General features: G+C 42.5%; 1 protein-coding gene across 5 annotated transcripts in view; it reads left to right on the top strand.

The window, feature by feature from the left end:
* Positions 1 to 13757, top strand: part of MTHFD2L (methylenetetrahydrofolate dehydrogenase (NADP+ dependent) 2 like) — a 67128-nt gene that overhangs the window by 29944 nt on the left and 23427 nt on the right. For all 5 annotated transcript variants that reach the window (XR_009459954.1, XM_014611560.3, XM_019493540.2 and 2 more), the window contains exon 6: positions 11208 to 11300. Coding sequence is in view for 4 of the 5 variants with exons in the window: in XM_014611560.3 (XP_014467046.1) it covers positions 11208 to 11300 (93 nt within the window). In the remaining variant the exon portion in view is untranslated. The remainder of the gene's footprint in view (positions 1 to 11207; positions 11301 to 13757) is intronic.

Raw genomic sequence — 13757 nt, 5'->3', positions numbered from 1 at the left:
AGTCTCTTGGGTCTACCCCTCATGTACATTTTTCACTATCTTCACTCTTCCCTTATTTAGACCTATTTCTTCTAGTGTGTGATTATGAAAATTTGTAAAGGGAAAAACCAAATCCTTCTTATGACTGAAAACCAAAATAACTTTTAAGTTTCAAGGTTTATGTTAACTTGTAGTTTGAGGGAAATGTTTATGGTCCAATTGCACTCTTCATTAAAATAAGAGATTATAGTGGAAATACTGATGCTTCCTTATCATAGCGGCACAGATATGCCGCTATAATTGTAATATAGAAAGAATAACAAATGCTACTTACTCTTAAATAAGATATTATGATATTGCAACATCAGTTCAATGTTAGAAACTGCAGAGGTATTGTTTATAAATGAGGCAAACATGGGTGGCGGTTAATTTCAGTCATATTTAATAGGAGCATAGTGACACATATTATTAATGTAATTAAATGTTGAAAGCTTTGTACTAATCATATATTTAGTTTTTCTATTCAGCCTCTGTGGGAAGGTTGATATTTGAAACTTCTTTGCATGTTTATAATTATCATAATCAGGAAATAACTTCAGGCTCAACCTTGCTCCCATGAAAAGCAGTGAGATTTTTGCCATTCACTGCCCTGGAAGAAGAATTAGATCATTATACTGTGTGCTATGAAATTTAATTAAATAGGACAAACTTTCTAAGTTTCTACTTACAGTGTTGATTTAATTGGAGTAGCAAAGTTTTGATATTCAGAAGTCCTATACAATACTTCAGCATCTAGCAGAAATTTCAGAAGAATTAGTGATCTGATGCTCTTTGCTTCATTATAAAATCAAAAATAATTTCTATGAAATTAGTTTGTCATGATTTGTAGTACAGTTTTAGTATGTGGTACTGTGACAACTGTAGGTGTTGTAGGGTTACTGCCACTGCCCTGAGCTTATTTTCCTACAGGCGGTGACAGGGTGGACCTTGGCTTCAGATAACCTGATCTGCCAGGAAGTTGGTCTTATGTTTCTCGCCTGCCACTACTCTGATATTATATTGCTAGGAAGCAATGCCCAAGATGATCCTACCTGGTCTCAATCCTTGTTTTCTTCTGTGGGGCTCCAAACCTCCCCTTTACCCCCACATTAGCCTCTCCAGGTGGCACTCATAGTTCTCTGTGGCCAGATCTTAATGCTGCCTGTTGGTCTATTATTCTGCCCTCAGCCACCAGGGTGACCATCGGCTTTGGTTAGGTGCACACCCTTCCAGGGCTGGCCTTGGCCTGCTATCAAATATCTCCCCCAAAAAAGAGAAAGCAAAACCTGACTGCTCTCAGTCTCTTTGTCAGACTCAGTCCATGTCCTCTTCACTTGGGGTCAGACTCTCATGTCCCAATCACAACAAAAAAAATCAGTCCAGTCATTGCTCTGAACAGGCCTACTCATGAGCATTCACAGTCCCAATGGGATCTCTCCCATGTGCAGTGAGGCTCTAACCTGGAACAGTGGTTCTTCTGGCCTCTCCCCTGGATCCTCAGATGTCACTCCACTCCAGGGATAATCAGAAACCTTGTGTGTGCAGGCCTCTGCCTGCCTCCTTCTCAGGGTCACACCCACAGCATTTCTCCGGCAAGTTTCACAATGCTTGCCTGCCGGGATGCTCAGCTGCTCCTCTGTCTGCGGCTTGCAGAGAATTGACACCCCCCCCCCCCCACCCCTCTCCGGGGCCGGAAATACGTCTGAGCAGCCTCCTTTCTCCAATCTGGAGTGAGATGCTGCTCTGGAAGTGTGATGATTGCTTCTCTTCCCTTCCGGTCTCCAGCTGCAGCCCTGCCGGCCATCCATGCTGTATGTGTTGCTTGCTTTCGCTTTCCCTGTCTGTTGCTGCCAGCTGCTTTTCTTCTCCTAACCTACCCTGCCCAGCATGTAAGGCACCTCGGCGCTTTTGTTTACTCTCTGTCACTCGTTCACAGGTACTTTATCTTTCAAGCCAGTTGAGTCCTACATCCTCTTTTCTTTCACTTGTAATTTGGATTAGTGCTTATTCTCCCCTGATAGAAATTGATATTTAATTTAAACAAACCTAGCCATGTGAAGTTTGTAGAAACAACCCCTTGAGTTTATTTGTACCTTGCAGACTTGTTTTACTTCATGATAATCTTCCACAGTTCTGTTGTGAACTTGATGGGTGGGCATTGTTGTACAAATTGCTAGTTTCGTGCCCCTGGAGGCTTAATCCAAATACCTCAAGGAGGGAGTCACACGCTCAGGCTGGGTCCATTATAAGTTTATTGACTGGATCTACACATTTTGCTCGGGCAGGGGTCCCATCTGCCCACACACATGAATCAACATTCTCTAAAGTCTCAAAATTTTTGGTTTTGGGTTCTATCTTGACTGTTCGAAGGGCCATTTGGTAATTTGAGCCCTGCTTTACTGGCAGCTGTACCACAATTTGATCCTCACGGAAGAAAATTTCAGCTTGCAATTTTGTTAACAAATCTCGCCCCAGAAGAGCTACTGGGCAGGCAGGTGATACTACGAAAGCGTGCTCCAACATATTATTCCCAATCTTTGTGAGGAGGGGCTTACATACTGGCAATCGGGTTTGTCTTCCCTCTATTCCTTCTACAGTCACCCGCTTTCCGCTTTCTTCAGCTAGAGGGGGTTTTACGGGAATCATGGAAAAGGTTGCTCCGGTATCCACTAGAGCCTGGTATTTTCTGCCACCAACCCTTATTTCTACCATGGGATCCTTTCGGGCATTTGCCCGCAGGGTGGTGGTCTTGGACCCGGTTCCCTTCAACTAAAGTCTTCCCCTGAGGATTCCACCCGCATCTGGCGAATCAGGGGTTGGGTTTCCTTCTTTTTGTCCTTTCTAGGACAATCCTTTTTCCAATGTCCCTTCTCTCGACAATATGCACATTCATCAGGCTGAAGTCGGCCTTTTCCTCTCTTTTGCCCCCCCTCAGGTATCTCCTTCCGTCCCCTGCCTGAACTCGGATTTTTGCTCAAGGCGGCTGCTAGCATTGCCATCTGCTTCTGCCCGCGTTTTTCCTCCTTCCTCTCCGCTACCTGATCTCGATTTCTATAAACTTTGTACGCAGTTTCTACGAGTTCCAAAAGAGGTTTCCCTGGTCCTCCTTCAGCCTTTTGCAGCTTTTTCCTTATGTCTGGGGCTGCTTGCCCAATAAACAGCATGTTTACCATGCGCTGATTCTCTTGGGCCTCAGGGTCCAAGCTACTAAATTTCTTAAAGGCATCATACAACCGTTCCAAAAAACTCAAGGGAGATTCATCCTTTCCTTGACGGACCTCATATAATTTAGAGAGGTTAGTTACTCGCGGTACTGCCTTGCCCAGAGCTTCCACTATAATTCCCAAATATCTGCTGTTTCGGTCTCTTCCCTCCGGCGAATTGTTGTCCCAATCGGGACTTTCAATAGGGCATATGTCCCTTATATCCCTTCCTGGCCCTGCTTGCCCCTCAGCTATCCGATCTGCCGCTCCCAGTACCAATCGCCTTTCCTCGGAGGTCAGAAGGGTATGTAACATCATCTGAACATCAGCCCAGGTGGGGCGATGAGTGTGCCCTATTGACTGGAACAAGCTCTGCATTTTCTCGGGGTCCTCCCTAAAAGAAGGATTTTGATTCTTCCAATTAAATAAGTCCAATGTGTGGAAAGGCACATAGACAAAGGTGGGCTCCTCTCCTTGAACTGCCACTTGTCTCATCGGACACTGGTATCGAGGATACTGATTGCGGGAGCTACGAATGGGTCGGCGTGGTGGTGGTGGTGGTGCCAATGCCCATCCATCCCTGTACTCGGGACACCAACCTGGGGGCCGGTCACCCGATGGCCAAGGGTAATCTGGATCGCGATCCGGGTTCGGATCCTGGGGATTGTCTTTCTCTCTCACCTTATAAGCAGGGGGGTCTGTTGCTACAAGAATTCTTGGGCTTCCCTCTCTCTCCCTCCTCAAAGTGTTAGGGTCTGCTTGAGGCGTCCCGGGGGAACTCTCTGAGCTTTCCGGTCCCGGGCTGGTGGAGCTAGTCCCCGGGCTGCTGGAGCTAGTTCGGGATGACGCCAGGGAACTCTCCGAGCTTCCTCCTCTCGAAGAGTCGGTACTGGCTGGAGACGGTGCTCTATTCCTACGCCTTAGTCCCTGAGTCAGATCTACCTCACTACCAGAATTGACAAGGACTCGGGGCTTTTTCCCAGTGTCTTTTGCCAGCAACATTTTACACATTTCTCCTTTACATTTTTGGACCCACGGGGCGATGGGAGTCATTACAGATGTAACCCAGGAATCTATATACGGATATTGTTCCCAATGACCATCCCCCGTCACCACCTTTAACACTGCATTAGCCACTTTTACATCAAAAGAACCGGTCTCCGGCCATCCTACTCCGAAAGTCGGCCACTCTAACTGACAAAATTTAATCAAGTCATCCTTCGTCATCTTTATCCCATATTCCCCTTTATATTTACTAAAGTTCCTTAGCATGCATCCTAATGGGGTTGCAGAGTTTTCTTCTCGGGAGCTACCCGAACCCATTGTGTCAACCAGTATACACACTCACTCAGAGTCCTGTCCGCTGAGTCACAAGGTTCCAGCTGAGCCCCCTTGCGTTCGACACTACCTTGTCAGGCAGAGTCGAGGCGGCTAGACTCAGCCTTAGTCTCAGACTTGGTCAGTGGCTCATGTCTCTAAGGGAAGTTTTCGGGTCTAACGTCCACTGGGTCATGAGGTTCCAGCTGAGCCCCCTTGCGTTCGACACTACCTTGTCAGGCAGAGTCAGGGAGGCTAGGCTCAACCTTAGTCTCAGACCTGGTCAACGGCTCATGTTTCCCATTAACAGAGTCCCCGGCGCTGATGTTCAGACCGACATGCTGAACGCTAATACCGATGTCCGGACTTCCAAAGTTCAGACCAACATGCTGAACGCTAATACCGATGTCCGGACTCCCGAGTTCCCCGGCAGACTACCCAAGTGACACAAGAAAGCGAATACTTACTCTGCCAACACCCCAGCGCCTTCTCTTCAGACCCACTCAGCCTGGCTGACTCCTCTGAAGGAGAGCCTTTAACCTTCCGGGTGTCCCGACTCACATACCCGGAGACCGTGGCAGACTCCAAAGTGGTCTGGTGGCCACGTCCACGTCCCCCTTCACCGATCTCGTCGTCCGACCCTCGGAGTGGGCCAGAAGCGTCTCCTGGCTGGCTCGCCAAATTGTTGCACAAATTGCTAGTTTCGTGCCCCTGGAGGCTTAATCCAAATACCTCAAGGAGGGAGTCACACGCTCAGGCTGGGTCCATTATAAGTTTATTGATTGTGCAATCGATCAACAAAGGGGTTAAGTAACCCAAATCAGAGTCGACCCCAAGGTATTGTCTGGGGGTCTCTTTATAGCTTACCTAAACAAAGAACCTTGTCGTGTTATGCAGCTATTGGTTGTCTTACAATTTCTACAAGCTTCATATCAAGACGTCACCATGGTCATATCTAAGTTTCCACAGGATGCCAAAGTTCAAAGGTAGCTATGCTCAACTTATTATGGGATATGTGGTCGCACCTGTGTGTGTTGCACAGGGGTACTGCGGTAAACTTGGCCTCTAGTAACCCTCTGCCTTCGTGTAACTCTAGGTCACTTGAGACAGTCTTATATGTTAAGCAGGCCTTAATCTATGTGCAAAAATTAGTGCAGAAGCTATTTGCAAGCCATATTGGATACAGAAGCATGTTGCAAAAATAAAGCATTATGTCTAAATTTAGGCATTGTGTCTAAAATCTAGCGTATTTGTACTACAGCACTATTTCCTGGACATTGTTATTCATGTACCAGCATTGTCACTTTTGTCACTGATGCAGAATATTTGAAATCATACCAGAAAAAAAAAGTAGCATTTAGATAACTGCATAAACAACTGAATAGTTGTATACTGACCCTTTCATGGCACAAGAGTTTCCAGTGAAAAAACAAAGGGCTAGTTTTACATTTTTTTTCGGTATTTACTCAGTTCTTTAAATTTCCTCATGCAGACTCTACCTGTTTCATGATTTCATGGCAACAATATTTGTACATTGTAATAAAACTTCCTTTGTGCAACTTTCTTAAAACATAATATGTTAAATTAAAAAAAATATTAAGTTGCTAACATGTTTTTTTATGGCCAGTGAATGATTTTGCCATCTCTTGTATTCTCTTCAAAAACTGAATATCTGTCACCTTAGTATTCAAGTAAAATGTGGTATTTCATGCTGTACTGTATGCCTGTGTGAAACAGCTAGTATTCGCTTTGGATTCGGCCGATTCGAGGGACAGTGATTCGATTCGGTGATTCGATCACTGTTCCGAATCAATTCGGCCGAATCATGCAGGCCCATCCCCCACCTGCTCTCCCAGCCCCAGTAATGACTTCCCTACTGGGCCCCAACTCCCGACACTTTGAAAAAAACTCCCAACTTACTGGGTGCTGTCAGGTGGGGGGCGATCCCCACTGCCCCATGCTGTGTGGAGGGACTATGGTACCCCCCGCTGTCCTAGCCCCCCCCCCCCCCCTTGGCTGCCCTGCCCACCTCAACTCTGGCCCTTTAAGGAAAAAAAAACCCCGAACTCACCAGTTCCTGCCTGGCGGGGATGATCCCTGCTGCCCCCACTACCCCGCACCATGTGGGGGCCTCTGCACAAGCCCCCCAGAGCCCCAAGGCCACTGCAGGAGCTGGTGAGTACCAGGTTTTTTTTCAGTGTTTTTTTTCTTAAAGGGCCAGACCTGGGGCGGGCAGGGCAGGGCAGCTGTGGGGGAGAGTGGACGGGGGTTGGGGCTGGGAGAGCAGGCAGGGGATGGGGCCTGGCAGGGATCTCCCCATGGTCCCCTTCCCCCTCCTCTAGCCCCCGCTCCCCCGCCCCGCTACTTACCAGCTTCAAGTTCGGCTCCAGCTCCCTGCTGCAGCAGTATTGGGGACTGCCCAAGTAATCGAAGCTCTCTGAATCTTTTCCTAAGATCTGGAGAGCTTCAAATTGATTTGGACCTTTTTATTGGTCCCCTGATCCAATTCGGATTTGGAGATTCGGCCACTGAATTGGGCTGAATCTCCTCTGAATCAAATCACTGCCCAAAGCTTCGCACAGCCCTTCTGTACCCTACATAATATATTGTTATCCAGTTAAGCCTTCTAGAAAGGAAGCATTATCTTATTTGGTCTTTCAATGTTTACCCTGTATGGCCGCACTCCTATGAGCATGGACATTTGGTTCCCCAGGGACAATTAGCAGCGTCATACCTTGTGCCACCACTAGTTGTCCCAAGGGAATGCATGTGTCATGTGCCCTCTGGTGCATGACAAGTTACCTTAGGTGGGGCGGGAGAGGCTGGAGCCAGCACTGGGCTGGCTTCAGGAGCCTTGCCTAGGATCCTGGGGGCCTCCTAGTGCTGCAGCAGCAATGATCCTGCTGCTTCGAGTCTGGCCTGCAGCTGGAGCATGGCTCCCTCTATTTTGGCTCAAGTTTTGAGTGGTGCATGCTGTCCCCTCTGCTTTTTTTTTCTGTGGGTTTGGCAAACTGTAGGTTTGCCTTTTGGACTCTAAGATATTACTGTAATGTATTTCTAGTAGATCACACAGAATGATTTCCCTCCATACCTAATAACAGTTTCTTATTAGATGATTAAATTACAGGGACAGAGGACTGGATTCTGTCTTATGCTGTGGCCCCTTTACTCTGGCTCCATAGGCAAAGGCGGGAATTCCTTATGGCATGTAGTCAAGCAGAATAGTCTTGGATTGCTTCTGCACAGCTGGTGCTGTGCTAGGTGATTCTGGGGGGAAATCATGAGGCACAGAATATTATTTAGAGGAGCCTTGATCTCTAGCTACATCTGATGCACCCAGTGGCTGCTAGCCATGTTGGTTTCTATTGGCCTCCTTCAAATTCACCTCAAGCATAGCCAAAAATTAGGTCCCTAATTAGGGGGAATTGTAAAACAAGGGGAGTGTTGCTGCTTTATATATATGTATTGAAATAAATTAACTATAAATATTAATGTATATTAATTTTTAAATAAAAATATGGGCTAAAGTATAGACAGGAAATATGAAATTGTGTGTTAAGACTTTAACCTATATGAAGACAATAAAACAGAAAGAAAAGTTAAAAATAATTTGTATACACACTGTGTAGACATAAAGGCTTAAGTGCTATTTGTAATCTGTAGCAATATTTGCAGTCAAATGAAGTTTCCTTTATAATGTTTTTATTATTTGCTGAACAACAAGCTTATTAATTAGAGCAAGGAGACAAGGTTTAAGCTGCTATGAGAAGCTTTCCTGAATTTTCTAATTATTATTAAATCCAGGTAATAATTATAACATGGCCATAACTTGTAATATTTTTCGTTTAAAAAAAAAATTGAAAGTCTAATTTTATGTATGGTGTTTCTCCCTATTTTGACATTTGCCCTGCTACATTAAGGATTAAACTATTATCGCTGGTATGTTTTTCTTGATAAATTCAGTGAAGGCACCATCTCAAGTCAAAGGTGAAATGCATAAGAATATCTGCTTTTCTCATGTTCCTGTACAAACTAGCTATAAACAGAAACTGAGAAGCCTCTGGTTAAAACATCAAAATGGAAAGTTAAAATATTGTTAAAACGCTATGTCTTTAACTGGAAAATGAAGTGTCTTGGTGACTTAGGTAAGACTTTAATTTCTTTTGTTGCAATAAAAAAATGGAACATCCTATTTAGATAAAATGGAAATTAATAAATGATATTAGTTGTAAAACTTTGTTCCTATTAATAACAATTTTAAAAGAGCGCAGTTGTCCTGATTATTTTAAATGTTATAATTTGAATTATACCATATTTGACTCTACCACCTATTAGCCAAGTACTACCTGACTTCCAAAAAGTAATATGTAAATCAGAATTCTTTTATCTTTCTGACTTTCTATAATAGCCATTTCCTTCTTCCATTTCTTTACCTGTCCACACCAAGTCAACAAACCAATAATGATGTCCACAAGCCACTCACACCAGTCCTTTCTAGAATACGTTGAGGTGTATTCTGGGTGTTCTTAAAAAGCATTTATAGCCCAACCAGATACAGTTTTCATGAGGTTTCCTGGTGTTGATATGTGAGAAAAGGGGGGAAAAAACAGCTTGACTTGCTTGACCAGCTGAAAGGAGAATGTGAAGGTGGAAAATACATTGTTTATGTATATGATATAGATTTATTTGTAAAATTTAAAAATATTATTGTTCTTCATTGACTTCAGAATGTAAACATAGAACCTCACACGCTCTTGTTTACAATCACGTTCAGAGTAGAGCCATACTTTAAATATTTATGAACTCCTGATGTAACTTTTCTTGTTCTTCATCAAACCTAAATCACCATTTTATATCTCTTCAAAGCTTCTTTCTCTAAAGTGAGTACTCTTCCACCAAAAAAATCCAAGAAGTAAGCAACACACACACTAAAGAAATATAGAAATGTTAAATGCAAATAATCAAAATGATGAAGATTTAAACTAGATGGCATCCATAGCTTCTTTAAATTATTTTGTAAAAACAGAAGAAAAGATGAGTGAAAAGTCCTAAGTACTCTGAGAGAATTTTCCTTCCTAGCTTTATCCAATTAGATGCTATCAGAAGCTGGAATCTCTGTGATGAGAATCTCCTTCTTTTAACTATTTGGAAAATTGTACAAACTCTTTCTTAACAAATCTGAATTTTGGCATTGGGTTACTGAGTTTGATTCAGCTGTGGTAATTTGTTTTTAGAAATCTTTTTTTCTCCTGTAGATGGCAACACCTCCTTGTCTGATCCATTTGATAGGAAATTGATGGTTTCCTCAGAGAGGAGATTATGTTCTCCACATATCTACTAAATTTTCAAGCAAGTAGGATGATTCAGCAGGAGCACACAAAAATATTAGTAAGAGCTCTTTCTCCACGTTTATTCTTGAGTCAGAGGTAGTGATATATAGAGAGGAGCAGATGCTATTTTAGCATAATCACAGATAAAAAGAAATACTCCCTTATTTGAGGTTTGTACAAAGCCTATGACCACTGCACTGAATGTGGATTCCTATGGCCTACTCTTCTTTATTCACTCATCTTTTTCATGATTTCAAAGAACTATGTGGTTATATGCATGATTAAAATAGGGTTTTTTTTAAACAAGCAGATGCTTCTTTCCTTTGAAGGAAATCTTTGATGAAATTGGCATTGAAGCACTTTTCAGCTTTAAACAAACTTTTCCTTCTACTCTAATGGAAAAAAAAAACCTACTTAGATTTCCTGTCACAAAGACTGCTTTTCTTTCAGAGGTTAAACGTGTGAGCCTCTTAGTTCTGAATTTGACGATTCTATGATGCATCAGCCTCCCCTTAGTTCTTTTCCTGGAGGGGGAATGAGAACTAATATAATCAGAAAAATAGAACAGTCCACCACAGCTATTTTATGGAATTATCTTCTCTGTGGCCTCTGCTGATCTTTCCATCAGACCAGAGAAGAAGGACATATTTAAACAGTGCAGATTCTGGTCTTAAAATGTCTGCATCCTGGAATGCTAAAGAAGTGAAGACACGCTTAGTCTTTTATTTGCAGGCCAAAATAAAAAAGTTGAAAGTATACCACAAATATGTCAGACAACTGAATGTTCTCTTCTTTACAAGAAAGTTAAGATCAGTGGTCATAACATTTCACCTGGGAAGCTACTTATTTTTGTATGAGTTCTGTTACACAATTCCAGTTGCCCAAGAGCATTAACATTTCCTGCACTTGATAATATTGACTTACTGGGACAGGCCTAAATCTCTTTCATTCAGGTTAGTGTCTACTACACCCTAGTTTTGTCCTGGCAATTAGTAGCATAAGAGAAAAATGTATATAATTGTCCCTACTGTTTTAATCCATCAAAGTCTAATTAATCAGTGGGGCCCAACATTTTTGATAGGCATGCCACAAATTAGCTCTGAGCCCTCCCCAAGTGTCACTCCAATCCCTTCCCCTGCCAGATCTGCAGTTCTGCTTCCTTTTCCTGCCCTATTTGCCACTGTCCTGCATCCCTTCTCCCCAGTTTGCTGCATGCCACAGACACAAGCTGTCCATGCCACTTGTTAGCTACCTCTGTAATTAATCATTTGCACAAGTTAATAAGTTCTGGAAAATGATTTTATAAATGTCAATTAACTTCAATGCTTGTACATTACAGGTGATGCTACAGTGACGATTACTCACAGATACACTCCAAAAGAGCAGCTGAAGATCCATACCCAACTGGCAGACATTATAGTAGTAGCTGCAGGTAATACTAAGTATCCTTGATACTACAGTGGCAGCTGTTAAAATCTAGCCAAGTGCTTGATTTCCACAACTCTTATATCACTAGCTGTTTTAAATATATCATCTAAGTAGGTGAAAAGTAAGGTTTTTGGGGGGTGGTATCTTTGATTGGATTAACACTATAGTGGGGAGAGGTGTTAGACAACTTCTTGGACATAGAGTGCCCTTTTTCAACTCTAGGGAAGAGAAAGCTTGTCTAAACACCTCTCCCAATTACACAGTTGGCCCAGTAAAAATGTTGTTAAAAAAAATCTTGTTACGTATTCCCTGGACCATCACCGCTACAGCACCATACCAGTCCTACTATCTAAATAGGTGGCATTCATGCTCTCTCAGGTGTTTCAGTGGGACTACTTATTATAATTAAGATGAAATCTGGCCTTCTGTTCCTGCCCTTCAAATTTGTAGATTCATAAACTGTTGTCTCATCACATATGACACCTTTCCCTTAGGGAGACTTGAGAGTGAACTCAAGAAAGGGAACCAGTCAGTGCACAGGTTATACAGGTGTAATTATGTAAACTAAAAATTTTATGTACAGTAGTGAGTCATTCAGATTCTGACAGCAGGGTTTCCTTATATCAGCTAGAGGCCATAGTCAGATAACAATAATGTCTTTCTTGCTGTTCAGATGAAGGACAACCTTGGCAAATGCAGGTGTTTTAATACTATATATATGCATTGTTCATCTCTGCTTCATATGATTGCAGTATGCAGAAGTAAACAGGGTACTTGCCAAAAGAATGGAGTTTCTGTAATTCATAACTGACCAAGTTATGAATTACCAAGGTTCAGTGATTTGATATTCTTGAATGTATGTAGACAAAAATACTTATGTTTCAGATTTGACTTCTAAATGAAGAGAAAGAGTTCAGACTTTGTGCAACACATGCTGTTATTTCAAATATCTATTAAAAATATAATAAAACACAATTACAACAGCAGTTCTTCGAGTCTCCCTTAGAGCATATAGGACTCAAGTCATTCTTCCATGTTCTTAACCCCAAGCCTTGCTAGCTATCCTTCTGGCTGAAGAGGCTTAATAGAGTCTAAAACTTATCATTCCTTTTCAAGGGTGCATGGATTAAATGTGCTACTTCCTTAATGTGCCAATTTAAGAGCAAGCAAGAGTTCAGGTCTTAAGCTTAGCTCTCTCACATGAATGCAGGCCTAACTAGAATTCACATTATGTTAATAGAAAAAAATAATGGATGTTGAACTGTTTTCTTAAATGTTCCTCTGTAAGTAATGCTTCTTACTAATACATTAGGACCTAGTGTGAGGATCTAACATAGCTTCTGAAGCAGCTCTGAACAGTCTGTTCTTGCAGAATAGATACCCACATAGACAAAATAACCAAGAACATTGCAAAAATTGTTCTTACAATGAAACTATTTAGTACCAATTCATCAGTACCTCTTCCTCTTAATTTTTCTTCTTGGTACTTGTAAAAGGAGTATTATACAACACTCATTACACAACATGAGGTATACTTGGCGTGATGAAAAATCCTCAGGCAAAATTGTGCAAACTACACATAGATCAGTATTGGGTGTGGTGTAGAGTTGCATAGACCCAATGGAAACTCAGGGAGAGACTACATTTCATGAAGTTGTAATCCCAGTGAGTTTTTCGCAGATCAGGGGAAATATTCAGACTTAATTTTCCCTGGGATGGTCCAGTGTGCCTGACCTGTTCTGCTGCTAGTGCAGCAGAGGCTGTAGGTTCCTGAACCTGCTTCTTCCTTACTTCTCTCTATTGCCTTTGTGGTGAGACTACAGTTGTGATAATTCCATATGTGTGATGTGCAAGGCAAAGGAGGCACTCCATGTATTCCATACCACACCTTTAGAAGATTTACTCATTTTAAAAGTAAACATTTTTAGGAATAGTAACTGAGATGCTGATCTCCTCTGAGTTGGTAGGTAAGCAGGCATTGGAAAATATCCCTACTTATTTAATTTTGGGACTTTTTATTATTATGTATTACCCAACTAATTGGGTCCATTTTAAAGTCATTTTTATAAGGGTTTAGTGTACAACTCCCAAGAGTCAAAGACTGCAGGCCACATTGAGATTGGCTCTCTAGTCTAGGCTAGGAACAGACATTACACACAAACTGGTTTAAATGATCAGAAACTGGTTTAAACCTGTAACAGAACAGATGTTCACTGCACCTAAACCAGTTTGAAAATGGCTGAAACCGGCTTGAGATAAACCTGTTTGAATATAGTATCAGACTTAACTGATTTGGGTCAAACCAGTTTATGCAATGTCTGTCCCAGATCCCTTGCTGATTTAAGTTAAACCAGACTCCTCCAGCATCCCAGCATGCTCTCTGGGCTGGGTTGGGCTCTCTGCTTCACAGCAGAGCTGGCCCCTCCCCTCTGCTCCCTGGCTGGAACTTGGCAGAGACTGC

The sequence above is a fragment of the Alligator mississippiensis genome, chromosome 2 (genome assembly GCF_030867095.1).
Source record: "Alligator mississippiensis isolate rAllMis1 chromosome 2, rAllMis1, whole genome shotgun sequence".
Taxonomy (NCBI): Eukaryota; Metazoa; Chordata; order Crocodylia; family Alligatoridae; genus Alligator; species Alligator mississippiensis.
The sequence above is the reverse complement of the archived record's forward strand: the minus strand, read 5'-3'. Positions and strand labels throughout refer to the sequence as shown.